Raw genomic sequence first — 15,259 nt, 5'->3', positions numbered from 1 at the left:
TATATGTATAAGGAACCAAGGAAGATGTTTGTGGGGGTGCTTGTGGGGGAGCTTGTCCTACAGCATGATTGTATTCAAAGCAGAATTACAGTCCACAAAACCATTATACTAAGTTCCTGCAGAGTTCAGATGCTGGATGATGAAGTCTAGTGCCATGCTAACTACATCACCTACTGATCTGTTGGCTCTGTACGCAAAACACAGGGAGTTCAAGAGAGAGGGGGTCAATCATTGACTGTAGATGGGACAGGCAAAGGTGAGAGCGACAGGTCTGTAGTCATTAAGGCTTGTGATCATTGTTTTTCAGAACAGGAATGATATTGGCAGCCTTGAAGCAGGCTGGCACATGACATATCTGCATTGAGGTGTTGAAAATGTTAGTGAACACTGTCAACAGTGTTTCAGGGTGGATAAAGACATTGAGTGCTGAGGTGCTTTGTGGGGGTTCTGGCTCTTTCTATATAGTAATCCTGGAAATTACATTGCATTTGGTTTTTATTGGTAATGGTCGATATGTAAACTTTATTCCAGCTTCTGAGTGTGATATACAAAAAGTACTGAAAGTAAAAAAGTTTTTGAAAAGCAAACAATATGTATGAGAATAAAAAACTATTACTTTGTCCTTTGCTGGATGTGACTTGATTCCTGAGATTGTGGAGCAAAGAAAAAAGGATGGTGTACATGAAAATGTTTTTTCATGCAAACTTGTGGTCATAGACAAAGTTAACAATTCAAATGTAGAATATTACATATTCTACAATAATACAGAATGTTACCTGTAATCATGAATATTACAAGGTATTATGAAGCTATTCGCACATATCTGCAGTCAATCTTTTCAAGTAGATATTTTTAAAAAATGAGAGAAAAACTAAAAAACTGTCTTTCATTTATAAACGAAATTCTCTGCTTTACCTTAAATGTTATAAAAACAAGTTTTTGTAAAGGTTTGATCATTTAAATGACAAATACTTTTTTGAGTGACTTAAAGTTTGGCTTTGGATGTAGCCTAATTACTTATTTAGAAAACTACTGTGTCCCATTTCTAATAGACACCTGCCAGCCAATCACAAACCAGTGTTTAACTGCGGTCATATCTAAGAGATATGAGTGTATGTACCACACATTAATAGGACTATCTCTGTGTCTGTGTGAAGTAGCAGTCACTTAACACTGTGCTAGATGTAAACACTGCACATGGCAGAGCCCCACTGCTGTTGTGTGTCGGGTGTTACTCTCATTTCCCTCTCCCTTTCTGTCTCCTCTCATTGTCTTAAATTATGATACATGAAACGTAGTCATATATTATATAACATATATAGTGCTATACAAAGCTCAGAACTGAATAACAGTTTAAGTTGTCTAGAACCCTTCTATAGGAAACACTAACGATTAACACATGCCATTCTCAGCTGTATTAATGGCCACTAGATGGCAGCTGACATCAGTGTGTCTCTGCTGTCTTTGTGCAACCAACAGAAAGAGATCGTGATCCTGGTCTACACACAGTGTTTTCTCTGCTCTATATAAGCAAAGGAAAAGCACATCATGAATGAAAAATGTATAACAGAATTTCTGTTCCCTTGTTTACAAAAAGAGTTACATGCATGCACACACACACACACTACATTAACAGATAACAAAGAGCCTGTGTGCGTCTTAACAAATGTTTTCTCTGCAGTCACTCAGTTAAATATACACAGAGTGTGTGTGTGTGTGTGTGTGTGTGTGTGTGTGTGTGTGTGTGTGTGTGTGCACATGTATGTAACCAATTTTCAGTCTTTTTCTCAGTTCCTCTTTCAAGACCATGATTTCTGTATTTCACGATATATGGCCACACACACACACACACACACACACACACACACACACACACACACACACACGTCTGGTTTGCTATTCTCATTGGGACATCTCATTGGCATAATGCTTTCCTGAGCCGGTTACCCTAACCATCAAAAATGCCTAGCCCTAAACATAACCATAACCTAATTGTAACCATGACACTAAAACCACATTTTGAGTGTGAAAAACGCCTGAACCTCGTGGGGACGTGGATTTTGGTCCCTACGAGGGGACTGAAAAGTCATCAGAAAGCATAAACAAAGAAGAAATACAGGTTAGCGAGGCAAACGTTCTAAAGTCAGAACAGCTCTGTGCAAAGCAAAGGCAGCACTCGTGAATAAACGAAATCAGGCTTTGATTGAGTGAGCATGAGATGATGACATCTGCACAAAAAATGATCTTGACTTGAATCCATAAGTGTAAAGGTTTATCAAAAGCAAACAGAAACACGGTGAGATGTGATTTTACACATATAGAAAACGGTAAGAAATAAAATATGTATTTACTGCACGAGGCATATTGTATGCACCTGTCTCCTCTACATTTATTCAAAAATGAAGAAGCAAGGTCCAGATTTTTCACCAGATTATTTCCATATTGACTGCTTTATTTTTCCAGACAGAGTCCAATAATTGCATTCTGAGAACTGATCCACGAACCACCAGTTTTGTTACCAAGTCTGTAACTAATTTTTCACCAATTTCCAATTTAACTTTTGGCCATTTAGTGGAAATGAAAGTGACATTTGTGCAGGTTTGTATCGTCTCCGTCACATCTGTACGTCTTACACATGTGTGTGTAAATGATTTGCGTCCTTCCTGCGTGTTGTTCCTGTCACCTTATCATGAAACGCATTAATAAGAAATAGACGCACAGAGAACAAAGCACTGTGTGTCACAGCAGTTTGGGTCAGACACTGTTTTACAGACAGATGCAACTACAGTCTTCCAGCTGTAAGTCAACATTACAAAAACACTATCTTAAAATACTGCTGGGAGAGAAAATGGTCCCATTGTATTCTGTGCTGTTAAATTTGCATGAAACAAATTTAGACTCCTCACTCTTCTTCATTTGAATTCTGCTGCACTTGAAATATTAATATGCTCATTTTTTCAACTTAAGGTCTGCACAGCTGATAAAATATTGACAGTTATACCAATTTCTTTTGGCTGGGGGAGGATTTATCAATATTGTGTGTGTCTGTATGTTAGCAGGGTTTGTGTACACAAGACTGGTGTTTTAAATAGATAAGTAGGGACATTTGCCTGTGCCTGATTTAGAGTAACTGTGCTTGTGTGTCCGTTAAAAAGAGAGGGAGAAAGAAAGAGGCAGACACTGGATGGGATATTAGGAGGAAGTTGTGTGAATGCTGTTTTTATTCACATGTACTTCCCCTAATTTAATGCTGTATGCTTGTACAAAACATGTCTATTAATTTTCAACCTGTGGAAGATTTAAAGGTGAAACTCTTCTGACTAATGTCACTCATACTAATAAACTGGTGCCTGCTAATTTCACACTGTACAACTTTTACACTGTACAGTAAATCTGCATTCACATTTCCATGTATGTATTTGCGTGTCTGTGCGTACCTCTACCGCTGCGGCCCACAAAGCGGAGGTCGTTGAATCTGGCCACTTGGTTCTTGATTGCAGCTGTCGCATTGCGAAGCTCTGCTGAGTAATTCTCATCATTTCCTGCCATCACTGTAACCAAGGTGCCATCTGGAATGTCGCCCAGGGCAACCACCTAGTGACATGTTGGCACAAACAAGAGAAAAGCACGAGTGTGCGCTGTGTCTGCGTGAGGGTTTAATCCAAGTTTGAGGTTTTCAGAACATCTTTGTATCCAACCTGTTCGGTGCCATTTTTCAGTGCACACGTCCCACAGAGGTTTTTACACACCTGATGCTACTTTGCACCAAATGTCAGTCCATGCAAAGCAGGAGTGCAAAACTCCTGATTATGCAGATGGGACAGGGGTGTCAAACTCAAATACACAGTGGGCCAAAATTCAAAACTGGAACAAAGTTGTGGGCTAACATTAACATTTATTGAAAAAAAAATCTTCCTCCAGATATAAGAATGAATCTTTTCTTATGGACTCAAATAAGTTTTGCTGAAAAACTGAATATGGAACAAGCAAAGCTTAATACTAAACAATATATATATTAGCTGTATAATACCAGTAGGCCAGCTCTAATAGTAATTTGGTATGGCTTCGCGGGCCAAATGTAATTAGGTTGCGGGCCAAATTTGGCCCGCGGGCCAGAGTTTGACACCTATGAGATGGGATGATTGTGGGATGATCCAAAGTAGAGTACAACAAAAAAGTCATCTATTAGTGACTGAGCAGCTAATGTTCATATATAAAGACTGAATTGCTGAGAGGCTAGCACAATTTCAAACTGACCATACGCTTGGTTTGACTGAGAGGCAAAGAGGCAGTTTTACACTGAACTTCATGGACAGTAAAAGATGCAAATGATTAACTAAAAGTTGTTGAATAAAGCTTTTGTGCATACTGTTAGGCTTTACCCTCCACGAGAGCTCAGCGCACTAGAAAGCACACTCTCCTTTTCCACACCTACACAAATATAGAGCCAGGCAGGCTGATTTCCATATTGTGGCTAATCACACCAAAGCATCATTGTGCAAATAAGCAGGGCAGATATAGTACTATGGAGCATCTCTGTCTGTGACCCAGAGTGCTCCAACCAGCGCTGACTGCCACACTAGTATTAAAACGACAATTATACCTTCCACCTATTGGTAATCACTTAAAGTGGTGTGAGACTGGGTACCAGTGCCGGTCACAGTAATGAGATAAGTTGATGGAATCACACTGGCTGCAATAAGCATTTCACTGGGTTTGGAAATTATTCAAGAACAAACAGTAAATTCACTGTCGGGCAGACTGTGGAGCAGCAGCAAAAAAGCAGCCCAGCAAATATGTGTGTCTGTATACAGAACAATACCTGCAGAGTGTGTGTTATCAGCTACATACAATATGGATGTGCGTCTTTCGCTGTGTGCATAAAATGTGCGTGTTCATCTCAACAGTCATCCATTATCAGTAAGAGGCAGTGACATCCGCTCATGACACTCCATAATGATGCATAATGCACCAAACTCTCTCTTACACACACATGTATGCGCAAACACTAATGCATAAAACTCAGTAAATCAATCCACTGTGTTTTCTGCAGCTAAAAGCCGCTTTTCCACAAATGCATTTTGTCTCAAAGTGCAGGAAAACCATCCACATGAGGGAAACGCAGCAAAAACAAACAAACTTGTGTTAAATCACTGAGGGTGGATGGATCATATGACCCACTGGTAAGACAGTATAAAGGTCTGTAAAAACGGACCTTTGTGAGTGATGCTGGAAAATGTACAAAATGTTAGATTTGGTACATTAAACACTAAAGTCGTAAATCATCCGGACCACTTACATCAATTAACTTTTAAAGGCAAAATGTCAAAGATTTGTTCCCAGATGTGAGGAAATGCTGCTTTTCTCTGTTTGTCAGTGAATATACTGAACAGCACGTTGGACAAGAACAGTAAAGGCAATCAAAGTAATAGAGAGATGAACTCATGATGATGTAATAATATATAAATGCTACATGTTATTATCAGGAAACTTTCAGTAGGTGAAAGGTTCGTGATCACTTGGTTAGAGGTGGAGCTGACTGCATACGTAACAGTAAAACCTGGTATGTATGTGAACTCTAAGTACGCACAGTCCATTACGATGTACAGCACGGCCCGTGCTAAAATGACAACATACACACCTTAAAAGCAATGGGAAGAGTCTTATTACACCTCCAGTGAGTAGGCAACACAGAGCACAGGAAATTGGGACTGTCTGTCTTCACCAGCTCTCCTGGATGATCTGGCATCACCTGAAAAAACAGCAGCACAGTTATTTTAGTCTAAGACAGAAATAAGCAACCAGTCCCGTGCTGCCCTACCTCCACCATGCCGTGGTCTGCAATTCGCAATTTTCCCACCATAGCAGCTCCACCACCGGCCTCCTGGGCTCCGAGAGGCAGGGCCTCGGCCATCTTCCCCCCCGAGGCAAGGGTGGTAGAGGGGGGAGTATAGCGGCGACCGGGGGCAGGGTCTGTGACAGAACCCAGGAAAAAATAGTCTTTGAATCACGTAATCATCAGAACAGTATGAGAATATATTTTCACTCTTCATTCATTGTTTAAGAAATAATTTCAGCAGAGAAAGAAAACGTAGCGATTCTGTTTGCTCACAGATATTTTCTTTCCCCCCAGTCTGCACTAACAAGGACTTTTTTCACTATTCTGTCACAACTTATGATCAATCAGTAAGTAGATTAGTAGGTAATGACTAGAAAGATTTCTATAGATAGTGTTTGACAAATTATGACTACGCTTGCTTTTTATTCAGGTTAAAGACACACACACACACCTGTTTCACTGTACAGGTGTGTGTGAACTGGGATCTATAAAACACACACACAGAGTGAGACTGAGAGATGTTTAAGTTGTACACTTGTCGGGGCACCACAACCACAGGAGAAGGTAACCAGGTGAACAGGTGTGACCGTTTATTTTGCTAATAGTTACATTTGTATCTAAATGTTAAATTGACTGATTCTTATATCTGATTTTTTAAATTTCTAATCTGGAGCCTTCAAAGTATTTTATACAACACACCTCATTCACGTCCTTTCATACAAGCGCTTTTGGTCTAACATTCACACACATTCACACTGAGAGCACAGAGAGCACCCTGGGGTTCGTATGTTGCCCAAGGATGGCATGCAGACTGGACCAACCTGATGACCTTCTCAGTCAAATCCAAAGTTTTGGATCCTAGTGAGCTCAGGTAACACTCATTCGTATTATAGCACACATTTGTTAGTTCAGAATGAACACTTCAACACATGGTTAACATTTTGCATCAATCTCTGAAGAATTCTGGCAGCAGTGCAAAACTCAGACTCCACTTTTTCCCCTTTTACAAACACTACAAACCACATTCACCAGTTCACACAATAACTCTGTTTCCATTCACGAACGCAGTCACTGAGAAAAGGTGGGGTTGTATATTTAAATCTAAGAAACTTTGACTCGTGGACTGGATCAAACCAATAACCTGACAATGATCGTTTGAGCTGATTTGGATGTCACAGAGTAAACCGGTACACGAACGCTGGATTGTGCTATATTATGTATAAAGCTACAGTTTTCTACAGGCCTGTAAATGACAACGTTGTTGTACAATGACACACATTCCAGTATATGGATATCACCATCACTGCTCACACACAAACACACACGGACCGACAAACCACGGACTAACACCGCGCCGTCAGAGACCATTTCTCCAAAAGCTCAGTCAGTCAAACTAATGTGACAGCTGAAGAGAACAAATATGTTCTCTGCGCATGTCTTCATACTTTATCGTGAACAACAACCAGAATAATACGTCGTACCGTATTTGGCGTCCCACGGAAACACCATCTGTGCGTCCACAGTCTCCTCTCGCTGACTTTCACTATAAGCCTCCTGCTTTCCTCCTGTTTGCGGCCAAGAAGCGGATTCCTGTGTGCGCGTCGTCCAGTACTTATCTGTCAAACTACCCCGACCAAACGCGACACATTTAAATCCGTGCAAACATGTCCCCGACGCTTTCAGATGTGTTTGATGCGTCCTCCATACAGAGTAGAAGTCAAAGGCAGACTTGAGATGGGTTCTGTAGTCTTCAAAGCTCAGCAGAACAAACTTCCGCTCATACTGAAAGTGGAAGGAAATGGGCAGACGTTGGAGGGGAAAAAAGAGAGAGTATCTGACTGTATTTCAAAGTAAGTAAGCGCTTTCATCATAACTACTTCTATGTCCTTTCCGCTGCAGATGAATGGCCATCTCCGATCTTGGCGTCAGCCTTTTACCGGCACCGCTCTGGATTTGCATCTCGTCTGCGCAAAGACCTGCTCTCAGCCAATCAGGACACGTTCTAGAGGCTGTCGCCGAAAACACAAGACCAATCAGCATCCTGTGCGTCCGAAAGGAGGCGGCTTTAGCTGAGAAACAAGGAGGCAGAGCTGCGCTTCTTCCTGCGTGACACTGTGTGGTTATGTGCGTTATCCACACATAACAAACTAACGACATATGAATGCATCACTGCGGATCAAAGTCAGAGTCACATGCCTCCAAATCTTTGTTTTCTTATTCTTTTCACCACAGCAGACCGAGGCGTGAGAATCTGTGTGCTTTATATATGCAAGCTGTCAGTAGCACATACAGACGATAGAGGGCAGCAGGTGATCTAAAGCACGTTACTGATCCTAAATGAAGACGGCACAGGCCGAACGAGCCGACTCACATGGATGACACTTTCATGTGATTTCATCTGTTTCTAATAGTAAGAGTTCGAATACACATTCAAACATCTGCATTAGTACTTTGATATAAATGATACCTCTGAACTCCTGACCGTTTTATAATGCTCTCAGCCTCTAACTAAATTGCATTATTGTGATGTTATCATCATAACTGTGAACACTGTGTTATTGCTGCCTATACTGACCAGGGATAGTTTGAATCCCGCTCAAGTTTTTACTGGAAAGTATTTCACAAAACAAATTAAGCACCAAAAATAACTTTAAATGAAGGAAAAGCTCTTTTTATTATATTGCTATTATATTAATTTCACATTTGAACAACATTTGCACATGCACATTGTCTTCATGCACACACAAAAACTTTAATGCACAAAAAAATGGTTTAGATACTGAGTTCATTTCAGCACTCTGTCTTCTGCATGTACTGTATGTAAAGTCTATATAAATGAAGATGACCAGGAAGGTTATTATTATGGAGCTATTAACCATTTCTGGAAGAAAGCAGCAACAGGGAAAGAGCTGACAGATGAAAAAAGTAACTATGACTTATCTGCTCAACTAAAAAAAGTCTCAATGATGAAGAACTAAACTGTGTTTAAGCTGCTGCTGAAACTCCAACAGCACTTACAGAGTCACACAGTAACCACGTGGGAGTTCATGTGTTTCAGTTTTACATTATGTTCTAATCTTAAAGACTAAAACGAGTGTAGGAAATCATGTTTTTCTTTCTTTTTTTTATCCAAAAATGAGAAAATGATCCACTCATTTGTGTGTGCGTGACGTTAATGTTCCTCTGTGTCTGTGTATATCTGTATGTCAAACCGCAGCACACCAACTTATAAGTGAACGTATCTCTGAAATCATTTTGCAGTTGTTTGCTTTGAAGCCAAATTCAAATATCTGTTTTCCTCTTCCATTAATATTCCTTTGGAGGAAATAAAAACTAAAAAATGAAATAAAAATTTCTGCTCATTCTGTTGGTTTATGTCTTTTGCCCTTCTCCCCCGTCCCTCTTCTCAGCTGTTTCTCTTTCCCTCTTTCTTTCTCCCCTTCTTTCCCCCAGTCAAGTCTGTCCCGTATTCAGTAAGTGAAAATAAAATAAACAATAAAAGGTGAATCAAATGGACCATTACGGCAAGGCTGGGATGGTCAATTTGGTAAAGTAAATCCGTTGGGCATCTTTCTTTGCCTTTAGACAACAATTCTGATGGCAAAAGAGCCAAACGGGACAGGCAAAAAATAAATAAAATTTAAAAAAAAAAACAAAAAAAACCCAGGAATCAGCAGCTTGGAGTTTTTCCAGAAACAGGAGTAAACCTATGCTGTACACACAGTAGCGATGATTCCTTTCACTATAAAACTATATTAAATACAGCTTTGTGTTGCCTGAGAAACACATGCTGTCCATGCAGACACCCGTCTGTCTTTGTAGCCAACGGGGGATAATAAAAAATGTAAATGCCCCAGCCCCAGATGGACACGGTGTGTTTTGCTCTTGGAAATATCCATTTTTCACATCATGCCTGTTTGTCCACACTGTGCAGGTCATCAGGAGTTAACAGAAATCAAAACGTTAAACCTATTAAAGGCTGACTTCACAGCTTTTTACCATTATTTTCCTTCAAGTACAAGTACAAGTTGTTTTAAAATATAGATTTTTTAAACGTGACATTTCCTTTTCTTATGAGTAAACTGCTAAATATTCCAAATACTGAAGGATTGTTTGAAACAGTATATCTCTGAAGACAGAAATAGAGTTCTGGTGCTCATCACAATAAAAGAAAAAACAAAGAGCAGCCTGCTAAACACTATTTCAATGAAAGTCCTCTGTAGACATCTGAGAAGTCAAATAAAACAACAGATGAAGAAAGAAAGAAAGAAAGAAAGAGTGATGACAGTGGCAGTGGAGTTGGATTTCACGAAGCCAGCATTTACCGCTGACTATCTTGTAATGTGAGCTGCTTACTGCCCTCTGATCTATAATCAATACTCAGCCACAGTGTCCTATCAACGTTATTGATACTAACATTGCTTGATATCTTTCATAGAAATACAGTGTGGATCAGTAGTGTGCATGCAACTGTTTTCCTTTTCTAATTATTTATTAGACATAAAAATTTCATTGTGAAAACCAGAAGCTGCTTCTTTAAAATAGCAGGAGGACAAGTTTACTAAAGAGATATGTCCTGTCCAGGGTAGTGATTGACACTGATCGATATCTGCAGTCAGAGTCAGCTGTGCTTCTCACACGTTTGATGGTTTTTTTGTTTATTTCTCTTTTAAAGTTAGATGATTTATATCAATAAACAGGCACGGCTGCAGATCTGAGACAATGCAAACTTTGGTAGCCTTTAGCCAGAACCAACTGAAGCACCCAGCAGAATTTCAAAAAGCCTTGAAACTCCATCTACAAATGCTTGTAGAAATCCAAGAAACAGAATTAGACAAGAAAATGGAACAGGTAAGAGCCATCTGATGATGGGCAGCACAGTTCAGTTTAACTGTTTGTACTGTGAGGATTTAGGTCATGCAAAACCTCCCAATAAGGAGCCCCAACAGAACAAATAGTTAAGAACAAAAACAACATAATCACGAACAGAGCAGATATGATAGTGATCGAGGTGACGTCAAACATGAAGAAGAATCAGCTTTACCAAAGAGTCCGCTGCCTGTCCGGCCTTTCCTCATCAGATACATAGCCCAAGACAGAGGCCCAGAGCTGGAGAAAGCCCCGGGGTTCATGCTCCGGTCCTGTGTGTAGAAGCACCAACAACTGGGGCCCAATTTCAGATACTCAGAACGTATGAGGGAAAAACTGTACGGAGAAGGATAAGAGGGAGGAAAAAGAGAACTTAAATAGGAAGGGAACAAATCAAGTATTTGTGAAACTTAAGAACAACATGTGTAAGAGAGTCCAAAAAGCTGTTCAGCAATGAAGTGCTCCAGCCTGCCCTTACCTTCATCATTTGCTTTTATACCCCTCGTTCATCTCCTCAACCCCCTCCCTCTCCCTCCATGTCACCCTACATATTAGTGCAAACCAGAAGAAAAGTGAGGGAGTTAAAAGTGAGAGCAAAGAAGAGGAGGAGGAGGGAGAGGAGCAAGTCAAGCTTAATTCATTCTCCCCTTCTTCAAAGCATAGCCACGAGGGACACAACTCCATTTTGCCCTCAGGCTCTTTAAAGCTGCTAATTTTATTTAAGCGCTCAAATAATTTTCTCTTTTTTTCTCCATCTCTCGATCTGCTCTTTGCTCTTTCTATTTGGTTCTGCTAAGATCTGCTTGAACACTGAGGTCAAACAATCAGTATGATGAGCTTTATTTAGGTGTTGAACTTGCAGATAGCTATTGTGTTCAATTTGAAACCATGCTAACTAAATATTACATCACTGATATTTGACATATGGACCATCCCAGTCCACCAAAAGCAGCATTATTCATTTCAAAGACCTGCACACAAAGCAAATTGGTAATAGAGCTGTTTTGTAATAAAATACAGCCCTCCCTTTTTATGCAGTCTCAGCACAGAGCACTGTGTACCCCAATTTCATGAGTGGAGAGTAGACTTGTAGTCCGTCACATCAGTGTAGCAGCCATCCTGTGAAATGTTACCATTCATATCAATATTTCCTGTTTAGAATGTGCACTGGCATTTTTTAAGTGTGCTACTAGAAAGCACAGATCCTTGAAATACACGAACAATTACTTTATAAACAATAACGTTTGTTTTTCAGCTAACTTCACTGTTTGCTCCGTCGTCCTTCCTGTACCCGTACCACCTCTCTGTGCTCTTTCTTAAATATTATAAGAGCCCAAATAACTGATGAGAGTACAGTACACTGCTTAGTTATGTGAAATCATCATCAATAAATGTGGGCAAAACAGAAGCTACAGCTTTGTAATAATGACATGTTCTCTGTCGTTTCTTAGTGTTTGTGCCGTTACCCAAAAGTGAGATTTTACACTGAAAGACATAAAAATATTCAAAGTGATACAGGCTGCTGCTGGACACTGTCACCATAGCGACCAGTGACAGCTCTGTGGGTTGTTTAAAAAGATGAGCTCAGGCTAGCTCAGGAACCTGAAACCCAACAAACTCATCCTGGGCAGGTTTGGCATCCCTGATGTGCTGGTACATGTCCCAGTTGTTATAGACCAGGGGTAGGCAACCTTTCTGATGACGAGTGCATCTAAAATTTCCTCAGAGGTCAGTGTGCCATATGACTGCATTAGCAATAAATTTAATAACGCTCTATATGAACAGTTACACACTATATAGAACCACTTTATAGAATTATATGTGTTCGCAGATGTTGGCAGCTATCAGTGAATAGTTATCAGCTATTTGGAAACAAAAAAAAAGACTTTTTATCCATAACAGCAAATGAACTGTACAACTGAAAATACAAATGCTCTCTATGGTCTCCTCACAACAATGATAAGAAAAATAAACTGGGCCAATATGGCATGTTTGTTAATACAGAGACACATGTTAATGTGATCTCTGGTCTCCCACTCAGAGACACAGGTCTCCCAGTGTCCAGCATTCAGAGGCTACCTGAGGACTCATGTGAGAGAAAATCTGCTCACACAGACATGTAGAGCCAAATACTGTCAGTAAGGCCTCTGCAATGTTCTGAAGACAGTTAAACTTGTCAGGTAGTGATGTCCAGCAGGTGAACATGCAGCTCCATGAACACGCACAGCTGTGGATTCCAGCTGCGTGTTGCATTAACTGGCATTAACTCAGCCAGTTAATGTGAGACAAATCCAGCTGCTCATTAAAGATTTCTGGTTTGATCAGAAAAGAAAACATTGGTCCAAACACCTGAAAGTCCCCAAAACACATTGTGAATTCTGTCTCGAGTCTACGGATGTATCCGTGTATCTCCGTGGTGCTGATGCTGCGCTGAGCAGACAGCTGCTGAAACTTTTGAAGTGTCAGAATATGGAAATTTCAACATCGCTTGAAAAAACTGCCAGCTAGCAATGTCCCTCTCACCGGTAGCTAAGTTATTTTTAGCCAATTACAAGGTGAATCTGGTAGTTGGGGTTGTTAGCTAAGATACTGTCATTAAGAAGCAGCACAACTAATGTGTCTATGTGAGCTAGTTTGCTATGTGCATCGCTGGCGCGGCCATTTATTTTTTAATGCACCTTCTCAGATTAACTCACTGTGTGTCGTGCCCAGGGCTGGACTGGGACAAAAATCAGCATTTTGACTAGAGACCGGCATACCCAGGTATTAAAGCCATAAAGCCTTTGAATGAAAATGCTGTTGTGACAGTGATGTACAGTCTTGTTGGTATATGTATGATTTCTATACATTTTACATCAGATGAAAACTTTGGTTGTAAGATTCAGATAATTATTTATTAAAGCACAACACTGGTCACTATATTCTTCATTTCCAGTTAATACTTGTACAGCTGCTGTTATTGTGTATATATTTATTTAGATTTAGATTTCTTCATACATTCTTATATAGTTCTATATTGTGTATTGTGTATTTTGTTGTACAGTTATTTTATTTTCAACTTTAATTTATATATTTTATCTTATTCTTCCCAGTTAAATTTACCCTTCATTCTAATTTGTGTTGTACAGTTATTTCATTTTTAACCTTAATTTATATTTTATTCCTTCCTAGTTAAATTTACCCTTTTTAATTTTTCATATTTATTTCCTATCTTATTCATAGCCTTTCCTTTTTTGTTTTCTTTAGGTCACGAGCAGTTGTCCAAGCATTTCACTACATATCGTACTGTGTATGACTGTGTACGTGACAAATAAAATTTGAATTTGAATTTAAAGCGAGACATTTTAAATGAGAATAAGAAAGTATTTCTTTGTGTCTCTCAGAAACAGTTCATAACTTCAACTCATCCATGTCACCTAAAAGGTAAACCTGTTTCTCCATCACCTGTTCAGCTCTGATGATCCAGTAAGGACATCTCCTGGTTTCATCTTCATGTTTCCCTCTCACCACATATCCAAACCGACATCATGACCAGCAGCTTTACAGCTGTGGCTCCAGCAAACATCAGCTGATACTAGAAATTAATATTAAATAAATTCTAACAACAGCTGATCGAGCTTAAACGTGCTGCTGTTGTTTAGCGCGACATCCGCTGGTTTTGTGTTTCTGGCGCAAAGTGAGCGATAAACAAACAAGAGAGAAAAGACAATCAGCTGATCATTGATCAGTTTCATGATTGAAGTAGCAACAGGAGAGGGAGGGGGGAGAAGAAGAGGCAGCTGCAGCATAAAGACAGAATAACTCCAGCTTTGTGTCTTTTTCCATTGTAGCTGAAGTCCGGGACAAACTGTTCCTTTTCAGCTCAACACGAAACTCGTAATATTTTCTCTGAATGCGAGATGATTCAGTTTTTTACGGGACAGTTGGCAACTCTACTAACTAACCTTATGAATAAAATAAAGTTCACTATCAGTAACATCATAGCACCACCCAGCTGTATAGAAACTCCGTCATGCTAGCTAGTAGCAGTATGAGGTATTGTAACTGACTGTAAAAAGTCAGCACAGCTAAAAAAAACTCCACCTAAACTTGGTTCATATCTGACCCAGAGAGACTGCAGGTCATAACTTCTTACCTGAAGTTCACTTCACCTGATACTCGGACCGGCGGCCGCCTCGGGTGTCTCTCCTCCTCCTGCCTCCCCTTTCCCTCATCCACCTGCTGGCCTCCACCACTTGCTAATGTTACTGAATCTGTGGAAGCTCCGCCATAGCCACCACCAAACAACTGAGTTATTTTTACACACTGGCCAGCATCTGGCCAATCCACCACCTCTCATTGTTTATACCGTTACAAAAAATAATCATCGGCCCACCAGCCAGTCCAGCTATGGTCGTGCCATCAGTTAACCCGTCGCATGCCAGCTGTGGCATGCGTGCCTAGGGTTGCCGACCCCTGTTATAGACACATAAATGTGATTTTGATGTGAGTTTGAGTTTAATGGCCAATGGGCAAATGAGTTTAATGCACCTCAAGGGGATTAACAAAAGT

General features: G+C 40.1%; 1 protein-coding gene across 2 annotated transcripts in view; it reads right to left on the bottom strand.

The window, feature by feature from the left end:
* Positions 1–11,040, bottom strand: part of runx1 (RUNX family transcription factor 1) — a 31,397-nt gene extending 20,357 nt beyond the window's left edge. Inside the window, exons 1-4 of one of the 2 annotated variants that reach the window (XM_086282984.1) lie at positions 10,884–11,040; positions 5,822–5,973; positions 5,642–5,752; positions 3,438–3,594 (exon numbers count right to left, since the gene is read on the bottom strand). In XM_086282984.1, the coding sequence (XP_086139110.1) occupies positions 3,438–3,594; positions 5,642–5,752; positions 5,822–5,973; positions 10,884–10,971 (508 nt within the window). In that variant the 5' untranslated portion in view covers positions 10,972–11,040. Of the gene's footprint in view, positions 1–3,437; positions 3,595–5,641; positions 5,753–5,821; positions 5,974–7,320; positions 7,684–10,883 lie in introns of those variants that run through there. The other variant, XM_086282986.1, reaches the window with a different exon arrangement.
* Between the last annotated feature and the right edge of the window lie 4,219 nt (positions 11,041–15,259).

This window comes from Aulonocara sp. 'chitande type north' Nkhata Bay, linkage group LG23 (genome assembly GCF_057382095.1).
Source record: "Aulonocara sp. 'chitande type north' Nkhata Bay isolate Kocher_YH1m ecotype deep benthic linkage group LG23, A_spYH_male_GT1.1, whole genome shotgun sequence".
Classification (NCBI taxonomy): Eukaryota; Metazoa; Chordata; class Actinopteri; order Cichliformes; family Cichlidae; genus Aulonocara; species Aulonocara sp. 'chitande type north' Nkhata Bay.
This window is presented reverse-complemented; position numbering and strand designations above follow the sequence as displayed.